Raw genomic sequence first — 15,657 nt, 5'->3', positions numbered from 1 at the left:
AATAAAGAGAAACAGGAAAACAATGGTGTGAATGCTTTAAAGCATTCACACAATAAAGAGAAACAGGAAAACAATGGTGTGAATGCTTAAAAGCATTCACACAATAAAGAGAAACAGGAAAACAATGGTGTGAATGCTTAAAAGCATTCACACAATTAAAGAGAAACAGGAAAACAATGGTGTGAATGCTTAAAAGCATTCACACAATTAGTCTATGAATAAAAGCAGGGCTCTCAAGTTTCATGCATTGACCGAGAGACACACCCATTTCGTGGAGCGCACACACTCATGCGCCACTTTTTGTATTTCTCACACTAAAAAAATACACATGCCCTTTTTTTAAAGAGAAACCAATGTGTAGCGCAATGTTTTCCGCACGAGCTGGAGCGCAATAGGGGCCAACTTAGCGACTTTGTTGCTATATTTAGCGAGTTTTCAGATCCGTCTGACGATATTTTTAAAGTGACTAGCAACAAATCTACTGAATTTTTTCTGTGTTATTGGAGTCTTTGGAGACTACATGTGAGAAAGCATCAATCATTCTGCAGTTCCTGTCCTCAGCGTGCCGTAAGCCCCGCCCACTTCCCCAAGCACTGACAGCTGTCAATCTCACAGCAGAGAGGAGACTCTGTGTCCACAGTGGCGCAAAAGTGGGTATGCAGTATATGTGGTACATAGGGGCATGTTAGAGGGAGCACCAAAGCAATGACAGGAAAATAATCCAGTCTGCATTTTCTGTATTTACCAGCTGTCTGCGTGCATGTATAAATGATATCATAGATAACAGAGACACGTCACTGATCAGGTGCCCCTCCGCTCCTTCACCTCCCCTCCTGTCACGCTCCCCTCAAGCACGCGCGGGAGCGCGATTGCTTTCATTTGAATCATGTTGTCATCTGATGACAGAGAGCTAAAGATGAAGGGGCAGAAAAATGAAGAGGCATAAGGATAAAGATGTAGGGATGAAAAAAAGCTTTTCAAAGTGGTTGAAAGACAGCAGGTAAGTTCTGTCTGAGCATCAAGAGGAGGCCTGGAAATGTTCAGGTTACAACTGTTTACTGATCAGTATTTACAATAGAACACATCATGACAGGAAAAATAAAAGAACTTGTTTGTGTTCTTTTGTTTTTCAGACAGTAATCATTTGTTGAACACTTGAACACAATGGTGAATCATAAAGTAGATACATTACAAAGGTTGGGAGTTTAAATGTCTGATGATATAATACTACAGAGCTCTTGTGATGAATCTGATAAGTCTGATCAGAGGAAGTGTCCAATCACTAAATGATATCCAACAAGGATATCATTTAAAATTAAGATTTCAAGTTTTTTTATATGTGGTTTGACTGCTGTATTTTTAAAAACCTCCTGAACACAAAGTTCTAGTCATTCAGCTGTGAGGATGGAGAGAAAGAATCAGGGCAGAAAGGAAGGAGACAGGTTGGTTGAACATTAGCTGGAAGTGTAGAAACAACCACTTAATACCAAGTGATTAATTTAGAAATATTATTTATATTGAAAAAGTGAAATGGCAAGATGTGTAATTTATTTAAAGCTATTAAATAATACTTGTTTCACCATATGACTTAAAGAAGAACACAGAGAAGGAATGAAGGAGACAGATATGAGGTCGGTAATGCCAGCTGCTGTAGAGGAGACCAGAGATGACATCAGGTAGGGATAATTCCACTAGTGAGGCCACAAAAAACTAGATGCCCTGGACGGTTTGAATTTCTGCTGACCACCACTGTATCATTTTGGGGAAAATAGTGCAGGAAGACATAGCAAGTCAATCACCACAGAGGAGAATGTGGACAAGAGAGGTGAAGATGATGAGGGAGAGGAACAGAGAAGTGCAGAGGAGAGGGTTGGGGCAAGACCTTACTCAGAAGATTCATCTGAATGGCCTTCACCACAGGAACTGGGGGACTCATTGAGAATGGTGGAGAATGGCCCACAGAGATGTTCTGATGGGACATACCCAAGATCAGGTATAATATGTTTAAAGTAAATGAATAAAAAAGATTTATTCACGTAAACAGGCAAAAAAAAAAAGGGGGGGGGTAAGACGTCTGGATAATGGATAGGGCGGCGCTGGCCCAAAATATTTTGAGAAACACTGATCTATTTGCTTATATGCTTTAGTTTTTATTCGCCCATCATAGGACTAATATTTCTTCCCTCTGTGGTCTATAAACACTCCTTTTTATCGGCTGTAGCAGTAATCTCCTTCCATGAGTTTTGAACTGTTTGATTATCTTTGTGATCTCTCAGAGGGATCATATAAATGCTGATACAGGCGAACCAGCTCTGCTAGAGCACCAAAATCATCCATTTTGAATGGAGTGCGGTGCGGATGGTCCGCACAAAGTTACAAAATTTCGGAGGTGCACGACTACGCAACGCGACACCAAGTGGGGTCTTTGCGCAGGGACGGGGACAGCGCGATTGCGTCACTGTTTGTGCGCACACCCTCCCGCAATGATCAACGCGTCAAGTATAAATCTACCTTTCAGGTAGATCTTGGGGGTGCGGGTGGAAAAAAAAGTGTATGAAAAATGACTTTATTTTACAATAAACAAGTGGAGCTTAGCCTGGCGGCAAGGGCAGTAAAGCCTGGCGACCCACCAGGCTTTATAATACACTGGGGGAAAGCCTGTAAGCATATCAAAAGTGAATAATGGTTTTTATATAATTATTATAAGCAAACTTATCAGGTTAGAGTTCTACATGATTAATTAATTTTTTTAAACCTTAAATAAATTTTCAGGTTTTTTTTTTTTACATTTGAGGGGGTTGAGGGGTTCGTCCTGTAACTGGAGGGTTGCCAGTTCAAACTCCCGCTCTTTCAGCTGTTGTGTCCTTGGGCAAGACACTTCAGCTGCCTTGCCTACTGGTGGTGCATACTTGCCAACATTTGGGAATGTCAATGTGGGACAACATAGCGTGAACCCGCCCTCCTCCCCCAACCACACATTCACATTTTAAGTATTACATTATCTGTGTTTAAGTCTGTCTGCCCAAATATATACAGTTGTATATAAAAAGTTTTGCCAGACACAAATGATCATGTCTTTAAAACATCATGCAAAAAACCCACTCCCAGAAATACACACAAGCATCGGCAGGGGGGGCTCGAGGGGCGTGCTTTAAAACCCGGTCTGCTTCTCCGCTTTTCCACCAGTTCATTGTTGTTGTTTTGTCCATGGTTCTACCTTGCCTTGCCATTTTTGGATTTTTGTTATAGTTTGTTTTGCTACCACATCAGCCTTTTGTTTTCTAGTTTTGTTTAAATAAATTCAGTTCCTTTAATCATGAGTCTGCGTATTGGGTTCGCCACGCTTTCCCCACGTCCTGACAAAAACTGTATTTCACATAACTCAAATTTTATCTACCATTTTTCTTAGGTGAAAATGTTCTTTTCCACATGTGACGTTTATGTTCTTGTTTCAAAATCACATGAGAAACATGCAAAACATTTCACTTATTTTACGCATACAATTTCATGTATTTTTTTTTTTACTCCAAATTCACCAAAAACGTGTAAAACATGGGTTTCACATATGTCAGATGTCTTGTGGTTTTTCTCTATCCCAGTAACACTGACTTGGCTTTCAAGAAAAAAAAAGCACGTGGTGGGATCAACCTTTGTTGTATGTTGCAGCAGCCAAAGAAGGAAATGCCTCAATAATTGTGTGTCGCTCTGAGAGCAAAGAAAACAGCTTGGCAGAAAAGATGAAAGGGGAGGAAGATGCTTTTGGCATTAAAAACAACAAATCCTTCGCTCTTCTTCATTTTCTTTTGAAAGTAGTAGGAGGGAATAAATAAAACAGACCATCAGGAAGACAGATACTCAATGATGAAATGATGGAGAAAATCTGACATAATGAACCAAAACTCTAACTACACCCTTTCAAGCACTGGTAGAATTTTAAATCACATTTTGGTTTATAATGTATCCATGGATGTACACACAACTGGATGACTTTGGTTCTAATGAGAATCAAAATGATTCTCAGACAAACCAAGGAGGTTTCTCTCTGTGCTCTAACTCTAACCAGAATTATAAATATTAAAATAATTATTACATTTACAATAAAAACAATAGGTTATAGAGTTTAACAGACAGTAGTTAGAATACAATAAACATTCTTGTATTACAGAAAAGAAAACAACATTAGTAAAGCAAATCAGTAAATGAAGGAAATTAAGTAAATTAATTGGTTTTCTTCGTTATCCTTGGCAATCAACATAATGAGTATTTGACAGCTGCTCAGACAAAAACAACAGCTGTGGTTTTTGAGCTTTTCAACAATCTCTTCTAATAATGAAATAGTTGTTCTGCATGAAGGTGTGAATTAGTGAATTCATGCATGTGATCCAAACATCTCTATTGTGAGTCAGACCAACAAAGACCCTGATGACCCTCAGGAGGGAGGAGAGGGAGGTTAATCTGTATGCTAGTTTGGCTGCAAAAACGAAGCTTATCATGCAGTTTAAAGCTTGGAACTCCACACTCTCCAGTTTTGATTTGAAAAAGTTCCTCGACCAGAAAACAAAACATCTTTTACTACAGATCAGAAGTTCTGTGGCTTTATTTTTCAACTTTTAGGATTTACTATGTCCTATATGTCTAAGAATCCACACCAACACAGCACTAAGTACAGTCAGAGGGTGAAGTAAGCAGGAACGTGTTTTACCTTGGCCAACTGTAAGTTTACCCATTTTGTGAAAGTCTTCTTCTGAACATCTTCTCTTTCATCTGCAGGGGAAACACAAACAGGAGAAGGGGCTGTAAAATAAAGATGTCTGTGCGTTTCAATCAGGTCAAGTCAAAAAGGAGAAAGTTTCAAGACAGTCTGAAGATTTTTTTTAAGGCAACTGAGAACTGAGAAACTTGTCCATTTTACATATGTCCTCTGAACCAGACAAACAAAAACCCTAACCACATGCATGTCGATTCAGCTAAAACTTTACATTTTTCACGTTTTGTTTAAGGTCAAAAAGCCCCTCAGAAGCAAATTGTCTTCAAAAACAAGAAAGAAACTTAGGACTTTTAAAGAACTGGGCAAATTACATTTACTATATTCACAAGAAAGTTTCCAAAATGTCTTGGAATGTTTGCGGCAGGGTTTTCAATTTCCTCGCCTGAGTTGCTGTGCCTAATGTCACTGAAATTTCAAAACTTTTGCTTCAAAATAATCATTGCAGCTGTCTGTAACCCACCTTAAACACATCTCAATTTAGTTTCAATGAGTCAGAACATATGAGAAATGTGAGACAACTTTGGGAGAGTTTGGCAACTAATGAAACCAAATTGTGACTGATTGGAAACAATAAGGAGAATAAATCTTGATCAAACTGAGACAGAATTGAGACACTTTGCAGAAATGTCCTGTGAATGTTCCAATTACTTCATAATTCCATACATATGCAATCATGTAGTAAGCACAGATTCAGTGGGAAGTGAAAATTTGCACATTTTCTCACAGCTTTGTATCTAGTCACAAACAGTTGCAGCAATACAACAGTCATGGCTGCAGTAGGTGGCACACGTGGCAGCTGCCTCTGAAGAAAAAAATCTTGCAACCCCAGCTGCCACCCTTTGTGGGCTAGGTACTATACAGTATATTTTTTACATCTTGTACAATGCTGAATGTCAAGGGCATCTTCACAGAACTTCAGTCTCTATCCTTATTCCCCAATTTAAAATTTACACATCCCCATAGAATTTCAAAATAGTTTTACCTGCCAACTGACATGGAAATTTCACTAGCAAAGTTGGTTTCAAGAGTTCCCAATCATCAGTGGCTACTGGAAAGTTACCATGCACCACACCTGGAGCGGCAGGTGACAGGTGACAGTTAAAGTGTATCTATTTCACTAGCTAGCCATTAGCCTGCCTGGACGAATACTTTTGCCCTTTTCTCCAAACTCTGTGCTCTTTGTGCTCTTACAGCTGATAAGATATGAACTATTCACAACTATTGGACAAAACATCACTTCAAAGTAGACCAGACTATCCATTTAAGTGTTGTTTCATATAAGTTGTATAATTCAAAGTAGTAGACAAAAAACTTGAATACATAAATTTAAGTCCAAAAATAAGTGTTTTTTGCAACAATAAATTTTGCCTATCTGCTGGAACCTCATGCCACGCCTAGATCCACCACTGAGACACAGGCTTTAGGATTACCATGTCCTGGCTACTAAGAGCCGACACCTACAAGATTAAAGTCAACATAAAAAGGACATATATTGAAATACCCACACAGAGAGTTAATTATCTCTCTTTAACAAATGGATTTAAGTCTAACTACTCTGAACTGTGACTCAGCATTATACATTATAGCACCCCCATATGCATAGAAAAAAAACAGAAGTGGTGCTTAGCATGATAAGAGGCTCTTCTAATCTTGCTCAGGGCTAATTGCATCCTCATTATATCAATCAGAGCACCACTTACAGGTCTTCACTGACTGGTTGTCAGAATCACAGGACAAACTAGAGTTTGTAAAGCCCTGTTATCATGGGTCCTGACATGGGTCCATAGAACCAGAAGCCTAACCCATAAACTTCAAAGATATCCACAACAAAATTTGTAAGAAAACTGTCTAATGGTTTACTGACAAAAACAAATAATCCAAAACAGCTTATTTTTCTAGTTTCCTCAAGATCTAAAAGAACAAGGCAAAAAATAAGAACCATTTTGATGCCAACTTCTCCAGTACATAAAACTGTAAACTAAAACCAACATCATATACCCAGCTGAATAAAAGAAAATTAACAAGTCTGCTGATGTTTCTGGGGAAAAATATCAATTTCAGGAACATGACCTGTATCTTTCAAAAATGAAACCAGTATTCTTAAAGAACTCTATATCATGTTTGTTGGCAGTTAAAGTATGTGATGGAGATGACTCTCAGCTACTACCATACCCAATTTTACCTCAATATCTATAAACTGAGGTTTCCCCCAGTGTGGGGCGCGGCCAGGCTTTCCCTACCCCACCGCCAGGCTAAGTTCCGCTTGTTTATTGTAAAATACGTCATTTTTTATACACATTTTTTTCCACCCACAACCCCAAAAGTATAACTTTACACGTTGATCAGTTCAAAACTCATGGAAGGAGATTACTGCTGCAGCCGATAAAAAGGAGTGTTTATAGACCATAGAGGGAAGAAATATTAGTCCTATTATGAACAAATCACAACTAAAGCAAATAAGTAAATAAATCAATGAAAGTCAAACTGAATACTTGAAGTTTAAACATTCTCTCTGTATCACAGCCAGAAACACAACAGTTCTTCCTCCTGAAGACGTGCAGCCATATTTGATGTGACAACCATCTGCTCTTTTTTTTTTACCGCATTTCCACTGTGTACGTAGCGTGCTGCCCCCTGTCTTTTCGGAAAATACTGCATAGACAGAAGCGCCAAGTATAAACGCCTCCACCACGTGCTCAGGTCCGCGCTGTTCACGGAGCCTTGCGGGACTAATGAGCCCTGAGGCTGAGCCATCTTCAGCTACTGCTGGAGTTAGCACGTCGCTAGAGCCACAACAATAAACATCGAACGAGTGGGTTTAACCAAAAATGATTAGTTGAGCTAAAATTCAGCGGGTGGCTTTACAAGACCGAATATGGTAAGCATATTTTGTGCTTTGTGAAAATATTATCCTTGTTTACCAGTAAATTGATGCTATTAAATTCAGCATTAGATATGATTTGTTTTGTTGTTACATGTAGTGATCCAAAATGCAGCCTGTGCCACAAAAAGCACAGTACAGTACAACAACTATCTGTTTTTCAGAGTTCTCTGTTGTTTTTCATTGGCCTATACGTGAAATGTGTGTTGGTGCCTTGTTTGCACTTTTCTATTTATGTTAGTTTAATTTATTTGTAAATGTGACTTAAATTAGGATTCAAATTAGGTGCTGACAATTTGTAGTTATTTTAATTGTATTTTTGTTTAAAAAAAAGTTTTCAAAAGTGCCTTTTTGTAAAGCTGTATTTGTGAAAATATTTGACACAAATATCTAACAATATCACATAATAAATAGCCATATTTTCAACTTTCCTGCCAACTTTAATATTTCTTTTTTTACTAATTCACAGTCGGGCTACCACCTACCACTGGGCTTAGCCTCTTTTCTGGGGGAAACCCTGTGTATCCATTTCAGTGTTTGTTCATTTCAGTTAATTGTAGTGGCCATCTTGAATTAGGTTGATTCCAAAAAGGTAAGCCATTGTGGATGTATATCTAGTGACTATTTACAGAGAGTTTCATTAATGTCTAGCAAGTGGTTCAAGAGATATTTTGCTAACAGACAGACAAGGTAAACTCCAACAATTATTTCTAAAGTTTTAAACAAAGATCATGTCCATCTGTTGGTGCTTGAAGTATGTGTTAAAAATGACTCTCAGCTACTGCCAGAACAAATTTTAGGCTAATACCTGTAAAATTATCTATGTGATAATTTTTCTATTTGCTAAGGTTGAATACCTGTGGCAGCCATCTTGAAATGAGTTGGTTACAGAAAGTAATCAGCTGTTGCCGTGTCTCCAATGATTACTTTATGAAAGTTTGATTAAAATGAGTCTCTAATAGTCATGAGACTCTAATAGTTAATGGTAAAGTATTAAACAATGATCACCCACCTTTATTAGCAGTGGACAAGAATTACAGCATTTCAGTTGGACGTAAAGATCTTCTCACTGAGCTGTGACAGTTGGAAGACTAGTTGGTGACTCAAAATTATAGGAAAATCGAAAGAAAATATTCAAATTGTCTTTTGCAGTCTCACTAAATTCTGAGTGTTTGTGACCAAGTGATCAGTAGGTCAGCATCACTTGAAATGGTAGCACCTGGATGGGAACGACAGCACTATGACTTAGAATAAGACCTCATGCATTTGGATGGAAATGGGCTTACTTCCTGTTTGAACATATAATGAATTACAGTCTCATCCTGAAGCAGAACATCAGGTTAAATATTATGCAAGCTCAGCTAACAGGACTCCTTCAGCATGTTTTTCTGCAAGTGCAATTGTGTGCCGACCAAGCACTGACTAATGGAGCTGGTAATGAACCTTCTCCTTTAATTAAAAGGTTGCATGTTGAGAACAAGTGCACTGTAGTAAAAGTCCACACAGACACAGACACACACACACACACACCAACATTTTAATATACAGACTTTAACAGAAAAAAAATGCATATCCATTGTGAGATGATGCTGCTTAGCTGTAATGAAGACATAAAACAAATGCAACAATCTATCTAAATACAGTATGTTTCAAGTATATAAATAGTGCATATAGGTGTGTCACTGTCACAAAAGCTTATGTTGTTTGGCTTGTTCACATACAATGGAAAGTAGATGTTTACATACACCATCTAAAATTCACAGACAATCATTTTTTTTCTCACTATCTGACATTAAATCAGACTAAACCTTTTCTGTTTTAGGTCAATTAGAACTCCCCAAATTATTTCTATTTGCTAAATGCTCGAATAATGAGAGGGAGAATCTTTTTGAGAATTTTCTATTATTTTCTTCAATGTCACAAGTTTACATAGACTAAGATTGCTATGCTTTTAAACTATTTTCAAAAGCCCAGGTAATGATGTCATGGCTTTGGAAGCTTTTAATTGGTTAGTTGACAACATCTGAGTTAATTGGAGGCACACCTGTGGATGCGTTTTAAGGCACACCCAAGAGCTCTATCTCAGGTCTCAGTTAGCAGGTTAAAGGGTAACGGTCATGACAGGACAACGAGAAAAAGACCAATTGCTTGTTTGGAAGGTTTGCAGGAGGAAGCTTTTCTTTCTAAAAAGGAAATGGCAGCATGACTTAGGTCTGAATAAACCATAAAAACTCTGAAACAATGTCCTTTGGACAGATGAGCACAAAGTAGAAACATTAACCCATAATGCACAGCACAATGTTTTATTTCAATTTGTGCTGCTGGTATGTGTTTCGAGGATGACTCTCACCTACTACCACACCAGTGTTTAGCTCAACAGTAAAACTGACTAAGTTATAGCCATTTTTGTATTAGCTGAGATCAGATAACTGTATTGACCATCTTAAATTAGGTACACTCCAAAAGTTAACTAGAAAGTTTCTGAAGAAACTTAAACGGGACTGCATGTGTGCATGTTCGTCCCGACTGACTGTCGCTGTAAAAGCTGATCCGTTGTAGACAGGAGTTATGAAATGCTGATGGTGGACACACAAGGAGTACAGCCATGAAGTTTGAACGTCCTATTGTGCAGAGTTTCTGACCTGGAGCTTAGGGGTTTTGTGAGGTTGACCTCTGACCTTGTGACTTTGATGTGAAAGGGCAATCCGTAGACCTATTGGTAGTCCAGTTGTGAAGTTTCACCTTCGTACGTCACACGGGTGCGAAGTTAGAGCATGCACAAGTTTACATGAAAATGTTGACCTTGTTGGGTTTGGCGGACATTTTGTTGTTGTGTTTCAGTATTCAGTATGTGATGGGGTCGTTGTCAGCTACTGCGACACCAAGTTTCAGCTGTATGTAGTGAGAAATGACAGAGTTGAGTGGTTGAGTCTTGCCTGAGCTTTAGTGACCTGTTTGTTGTACTGTGTGTACCATCATGTCAAGTTGACCCGGACGATCTTCTTCTGACTGCCTGGAGAACCAGAAGGAGAGCCACTGACCAGAGCTGTGCTGCTGCCTGTCTGCCTCCAAGCAATGTAGAAAGTGACTCCCCTGATGACTGACTTGCCTCAACCTGCAAATGTCCACCACCCTGTAAATGAAGTCACTAACCTTCTGCTAAACTGCTTCGTAGTGTGTGTTGAAATTTATTTTGTTTAGGGTGAGATGTTTTTAATCAGGTTCTGAAGATTTAAACTAAAAAAGTTTGTGGTTTTTTTGTGTTATTGTTTTTATTAGTGTTTGAAGATCTAAACAAATAAAGATTGGGTTTTTGTTAGAAAACAAATAAAAGAAAACTTTTGGTGGCAGGAAACAGTTAGGGATTGAACCACCAACCTTCTCGATTCAGGGCAGATACTTATCCCTGAAGCCATTTCAGCTGTTGAAATTTACATGAATTTCTTTTGTATAGGGTAAGTTCTTTTAATTAGTTTTTGAAAGTTGGGATCTGCCCGTGTTATTGTTGTCATTAGTGTTTGAAGATTGAAACAAATAAAGTGGCTGTCCTTAAATGTTCACATGAACTGAACGGGTTTTTTTGCTTTTAATGCCAGCATTCTGATCAGCACTCCATTCCAGTAGGTGGCGGTAATGCACCCCAACGACGATTAAATCGAAGGAGAAGAAGAAGCATATTTTTTTTAACGTTGAAATGAAGCTAGTTTTTTTCCTGTGGTGAATGCTAAAAGTCTGTTTTGTTGGCTGAAGGACATTTTATCAGTGGTGAGGATAACACTAGTGGACATACCTGGAATTTGAGCTGTTTGTCGGAGCAGTGGATGCGGAACACTGTGAGTTGCTAAGAATTATGGGACATGGTGTTCTATGTTATGTGTTGATCGTGATACTTAACTTTAGGGGCTGCATGTGACAAAAAAAATAACTCGTACTGGGAAACCCAGATATTGTGTTGAGGAAGGAAAGGCCTTCGTTTTGATATGTCTTTCGTGTCTGTAGGATAAAGTGTTATCGTTTTATGAGCGCTGTTTGCAAAGAGAGAACGCGGAAATGAGTGATCTGTTGGTGTGATCACGTATATTCTGCGGGTCGTTGTGAATAAACTATAAGCCGTACAGGGACAACACAAACATTTTCTATAAGAGTAGAGAAAGACCTTCGTTTTGATAGGTGTGTGGTGTCTGTAGGATAAATTTTCTGCGTTTTATGAGCATTTGGTTCCAAAGACACAAGCCTAAAGTAACCTCATTTCGCCACGATCACGTAGCATTCGTCGGCTCGTTGCAAATAAACAGGGAAAACACGGACATTTTTAGGAAGATCTGAGAAAGACCTTCGTTTTGATATGTGTTTCGTGTCTGTAGGATAGTGACTTAGCATTTTATGAGGGTTTCTTTATGAGGCTTCATAGCGGAAGCAACTCAATTTTGGCAAGGTGATGTACCATTCTGCGCCGCGTAACGCCTGAACTATAAGCTTTACAGGGAAAACATTGGTACTACCAGAAAGAGGAGAAAAATACGAACGTTTTGATATGAAATGTAGGTGCATTTGACCCAAATCTATGCTTATAAAAAGCGTTTCTTCACGAAGACGAACTTTTCGAGCGGTCAGACTGACTTCTGAGGGTCGCTGCAAATAAACTTTAAATCTTAAAAAAATAACATTGACATGGCTTGAAAGACGACAAAAATACCTACGTTTTGATATATTATGTATGTATGTATGGCGAAGTATGCGGGTGCACGACGAGTTAGTTTCCAAACAGAAATTGTTTTGTTGTGAGGGCTTCACTCTATCACTCTAGGTGACGTCACTCAGAGTGTGAGCCTTCAGCTCAGCATTTTTTGGCGTCCAGAATGCATGGTTTTTTGCAATTTATGTCGGCATATGAACTCGAAATGTCAAGACCAGTAATGGCCTGCATTAACAGATCGCGCCGGTCATTTTGATATAACTTTTGTGTGGGCACATCGTCCCATGCGAGCTGCATTGAGGGTAAAGGAAGAATAATAAATAAAGAGTCCTCCTTATTGGGTGTAGAGCAATAGGTACTGCATTTTCAAAATGCAGTCCCAATCAGACTGCTGTTTCATGAGCTGTTTTGTGAATATGACAGGCAAATGAGTACACACACACACAACGGCAAAGCCATTATTGCCCGCATGCCACCGAAAAAAGTGTTTACAGTAATAGATAATTTTGTGATCAATCAAACTCGATGATAAAACTGTTGAGCATTGTTTTCCAAAACTGGGGTTGTTACCTCACTTTGGGTTAAAAAAACACAGATAGGGGGGGGGGTCTAAAAATGATGTTACATTTAAAAATGATTGCTTTTAGTATATTTTTGCCATCACTGATACAAAAAATAAAAATAGTACTTATAACTGACAGATAAGGATTAAAATGGTCCAATGATTGTTGAGGCAGACGGATTTGTCTTTATGCTCTTGTTTAACAGGCTTATAAGAAATGTTTCAGCTAGTGTTGGGGTATCATGTCTTTGGCACTTGGACTGTTTGTGAGTTGGGAAACATAAACTGTGGAAACCACTGCTGTAGACTGATGAGTAAGATTTGGTAACTGACCCAAAATTCAACAATCAGCAAGGTCCCAGTGGTGTAGCACATTCAAAAACTATGCAGAAGCTATTAGGAACACAAAGATGTTTTATTGCCTATACAGCAGAAGTACAAGTTGAGAGTGCCACTGCAGTTAATTAATTGTTGATTGAATTTTGAAATATTTTGAACTTTCTGTTGGGAGCTCACTTTAGAGCCCTTGCCCTAGGCAAATGGCTTAATGAGAAGAAAACAATTCTGTTCCTGTACAATGTCATGGCCAAGTGTCAGTAAATGTATGTCTGCCTTTCACCATAAAAGGTCAGAGTCCTATGTGTATAAATTGGCATTTACATGTGTGCTGTCCAAAAAGTTGAGAAAGTGGGAATTAGCCAGGATGGCCAGAAGCAACCAGAGACTGAGTGGGAAAGAAGCACAATCAATAGTCTATTTGTTTTGTCAATGAAATCTCCAACTTCTTCTCACACAACCACATGTTTGTCAAAATGTCTTTGTAAGGACATTGTATGGACAGAATGCACTTCCCAGCCCCTTGCTCTTACCATCACAACTGAAAGCTTGACCCTAAACCCTTACCGGAAACCCTACAGAATTCTAAATGTAAAGTCTAAACAGTCAAACATCTATTGAACCACAGTTAGTGTCCCACACATATAAAATATATAAACGAAAGGAGGTTCTGTTAAGGTTTTGGTTCGCAAAAGAAAAAACAAAACTTTGCAAGCTACAGTGATGAAGAAAAGAAAGTCCACCCTCTTTCAGCTCTAGAGTTTTATGTATGACGACATAAAATGATCAGGTCTTTACCAGGTTCTAAAATGATTCAAATCTAACCTTAAGTGTACAAAAATACACAATGCACTCTGCTATGTCATATGATTAACCCTTTTAGCACCATAATGATATATATATTTAATGAAACACCTGGTCTTTCTTGTCTATTTTTGTCAATAATTGTGTCAAAAAATACCCTTCGTGTAAATTTACAGGAAAAGTAGAACTTTCAAAATCTGTCAAGTATTTACCATTCTTATGGAATTAAATACCTAAAACTGTGTTATAAGAAGATGAAAGGACAAAAAAGGAATTGAATTTTCTTGAAAAGTGCAGATTGAACATTTCTGAGATTGCAAAAATCTACATATGGTAATTTCAAATACACGTGTCGCGGTGTCACCAGTGACCCCGGGTTTTAAAAGTGTTAAACAAAAACTATATGGGAAATCTGTTTATGCAAACTAAGCTTGTAGAACCACATGTAGCATCAATACATTTGAGTAGCGGTTTTCTGAAGCAGTTCATCAGGAATTTGTTCACATTCTTCTTTCCAATGTTGCTTCAGTTCATTGAGATTTTATGACATTTGTTCCTGTTCAGCTCTCTACAGAATTTCAGTCAGACTGAGGTCTGAACTTTGACTGGACCACTGCAGAACTGTGATTCTTTTCTTTTTCACCAGTTGTTGTGTTTGGGATCATCGTTCTGTTGCATCATGACCAAGTATGGTCCAAGCTTCAGCTGTCAGACAGATGGTCTCACATTTGACTCTAGAATCCTTTGGTCTACTTCGGAGTTCATGGTTGACTCAATAACTGCAAGGAGCCTAAACCATGAGCCTTACACCACCATGCTTTACAGATAGTATGGCACTATGCATTATGGAAAGAATTGTAATTGTGTGCAACAGGGCCAAACATCTCTTTTTTGGTTCAATCTGTCACTTGAGGTTGTATTTTAATAGTTTTAGAACCTGGTAAAGACCAGATCTATTGTATTATTTCTGAGATATAAACCCCAGAAAAGAAAAAGGGCAAATTTTCTTTTTCCTGTATGTTGAGGACCTCAATTTGAATACCATTCATTTTCTAATACCCAAACCGTTATTAGTTTATGTCTAACTCTAACCAGGACCCCCTAAAAAACATTTCACCTCAAAGAAATGAGCTTTGGTTCAAAGAAAGATTACTGGTCACAGTATGGTACAGAAATTTACTAGAAAATATCCAGATGGCACAACAAAAACAACACCACACCACATCGACAAGGGAATAACTCATCAAAAGCACACAGTCACATACATCTCATTAAATGAGACTTCAAGATAAGTAGCTGCATCTTCTTTTGAGATGTGATGGAAGAAGACAGACTGAAAAAAAATCAAGTGGAGTAATAGCAGGGGAAAAAAAGCTACTGCTGGAACAAAAACAGGAAACAGAAGTCAGAAGCAAACAGGAGGAGCAAAGACAAAATAACAAATGAAGGGACAAAAACAGAAATGACAGCAATGACGATTGACACCCAGAAACTGTCCTAGCATTTTCTGGGTGTAATTCATCCATTCATACCAGTTCTTTGGTTCAGATCAACTTCATTTCCTGTTTGAGATGAAAAAGTCTCCCAAACAACAGGATAAAATATTAACC

The 15,657-nt window shown here is 38.3% G+C and overlaps 1 protein-coding gene across 1 annotated transcript in view; it reads right to left on the bottom strand.

Annotated features, from left to right (window-relative positions):
* The window catches only part of LOC108242145 (dystrophin), a 303,884-nt gene that overhangs the window by 149,227 nt on the left and 139,000 nt on the right, over positions 1–15,657 (bottom strand). Inside the window, exon 2 of the mRNA XM_017426798.3 lies at positions 4,703–4,764. Coding sequence (XP_017282287.1) covers positions 4,703–4,764 — 62 coding nt within the window. The remainder of the gene's footprint in view (positions 1–4,702; positions 4,765–15,657) is intronic.

The sequence above is a fragment of the Kryptolebias marmoratus genome, linkage group LG23 (genome assembly GCF_001649575.2).
Source record: "Kryptolebias marmoratus isolate JLee-2015 linkage group LG23, ASM164957v2, whole genome shotgun sequence".
Taxonomy (NCBI): Eukaryota; Metazoa; Chordata; class Actinopteri; order Cyprinodontiformes; family Rivulidae; genus Kryptolebias; species Kryptolebias marmoratus.
Note: the sequence above shows the minus strand (reverse complement) of the source record. Positions and strands in the feature narration are given on the sequence as shown.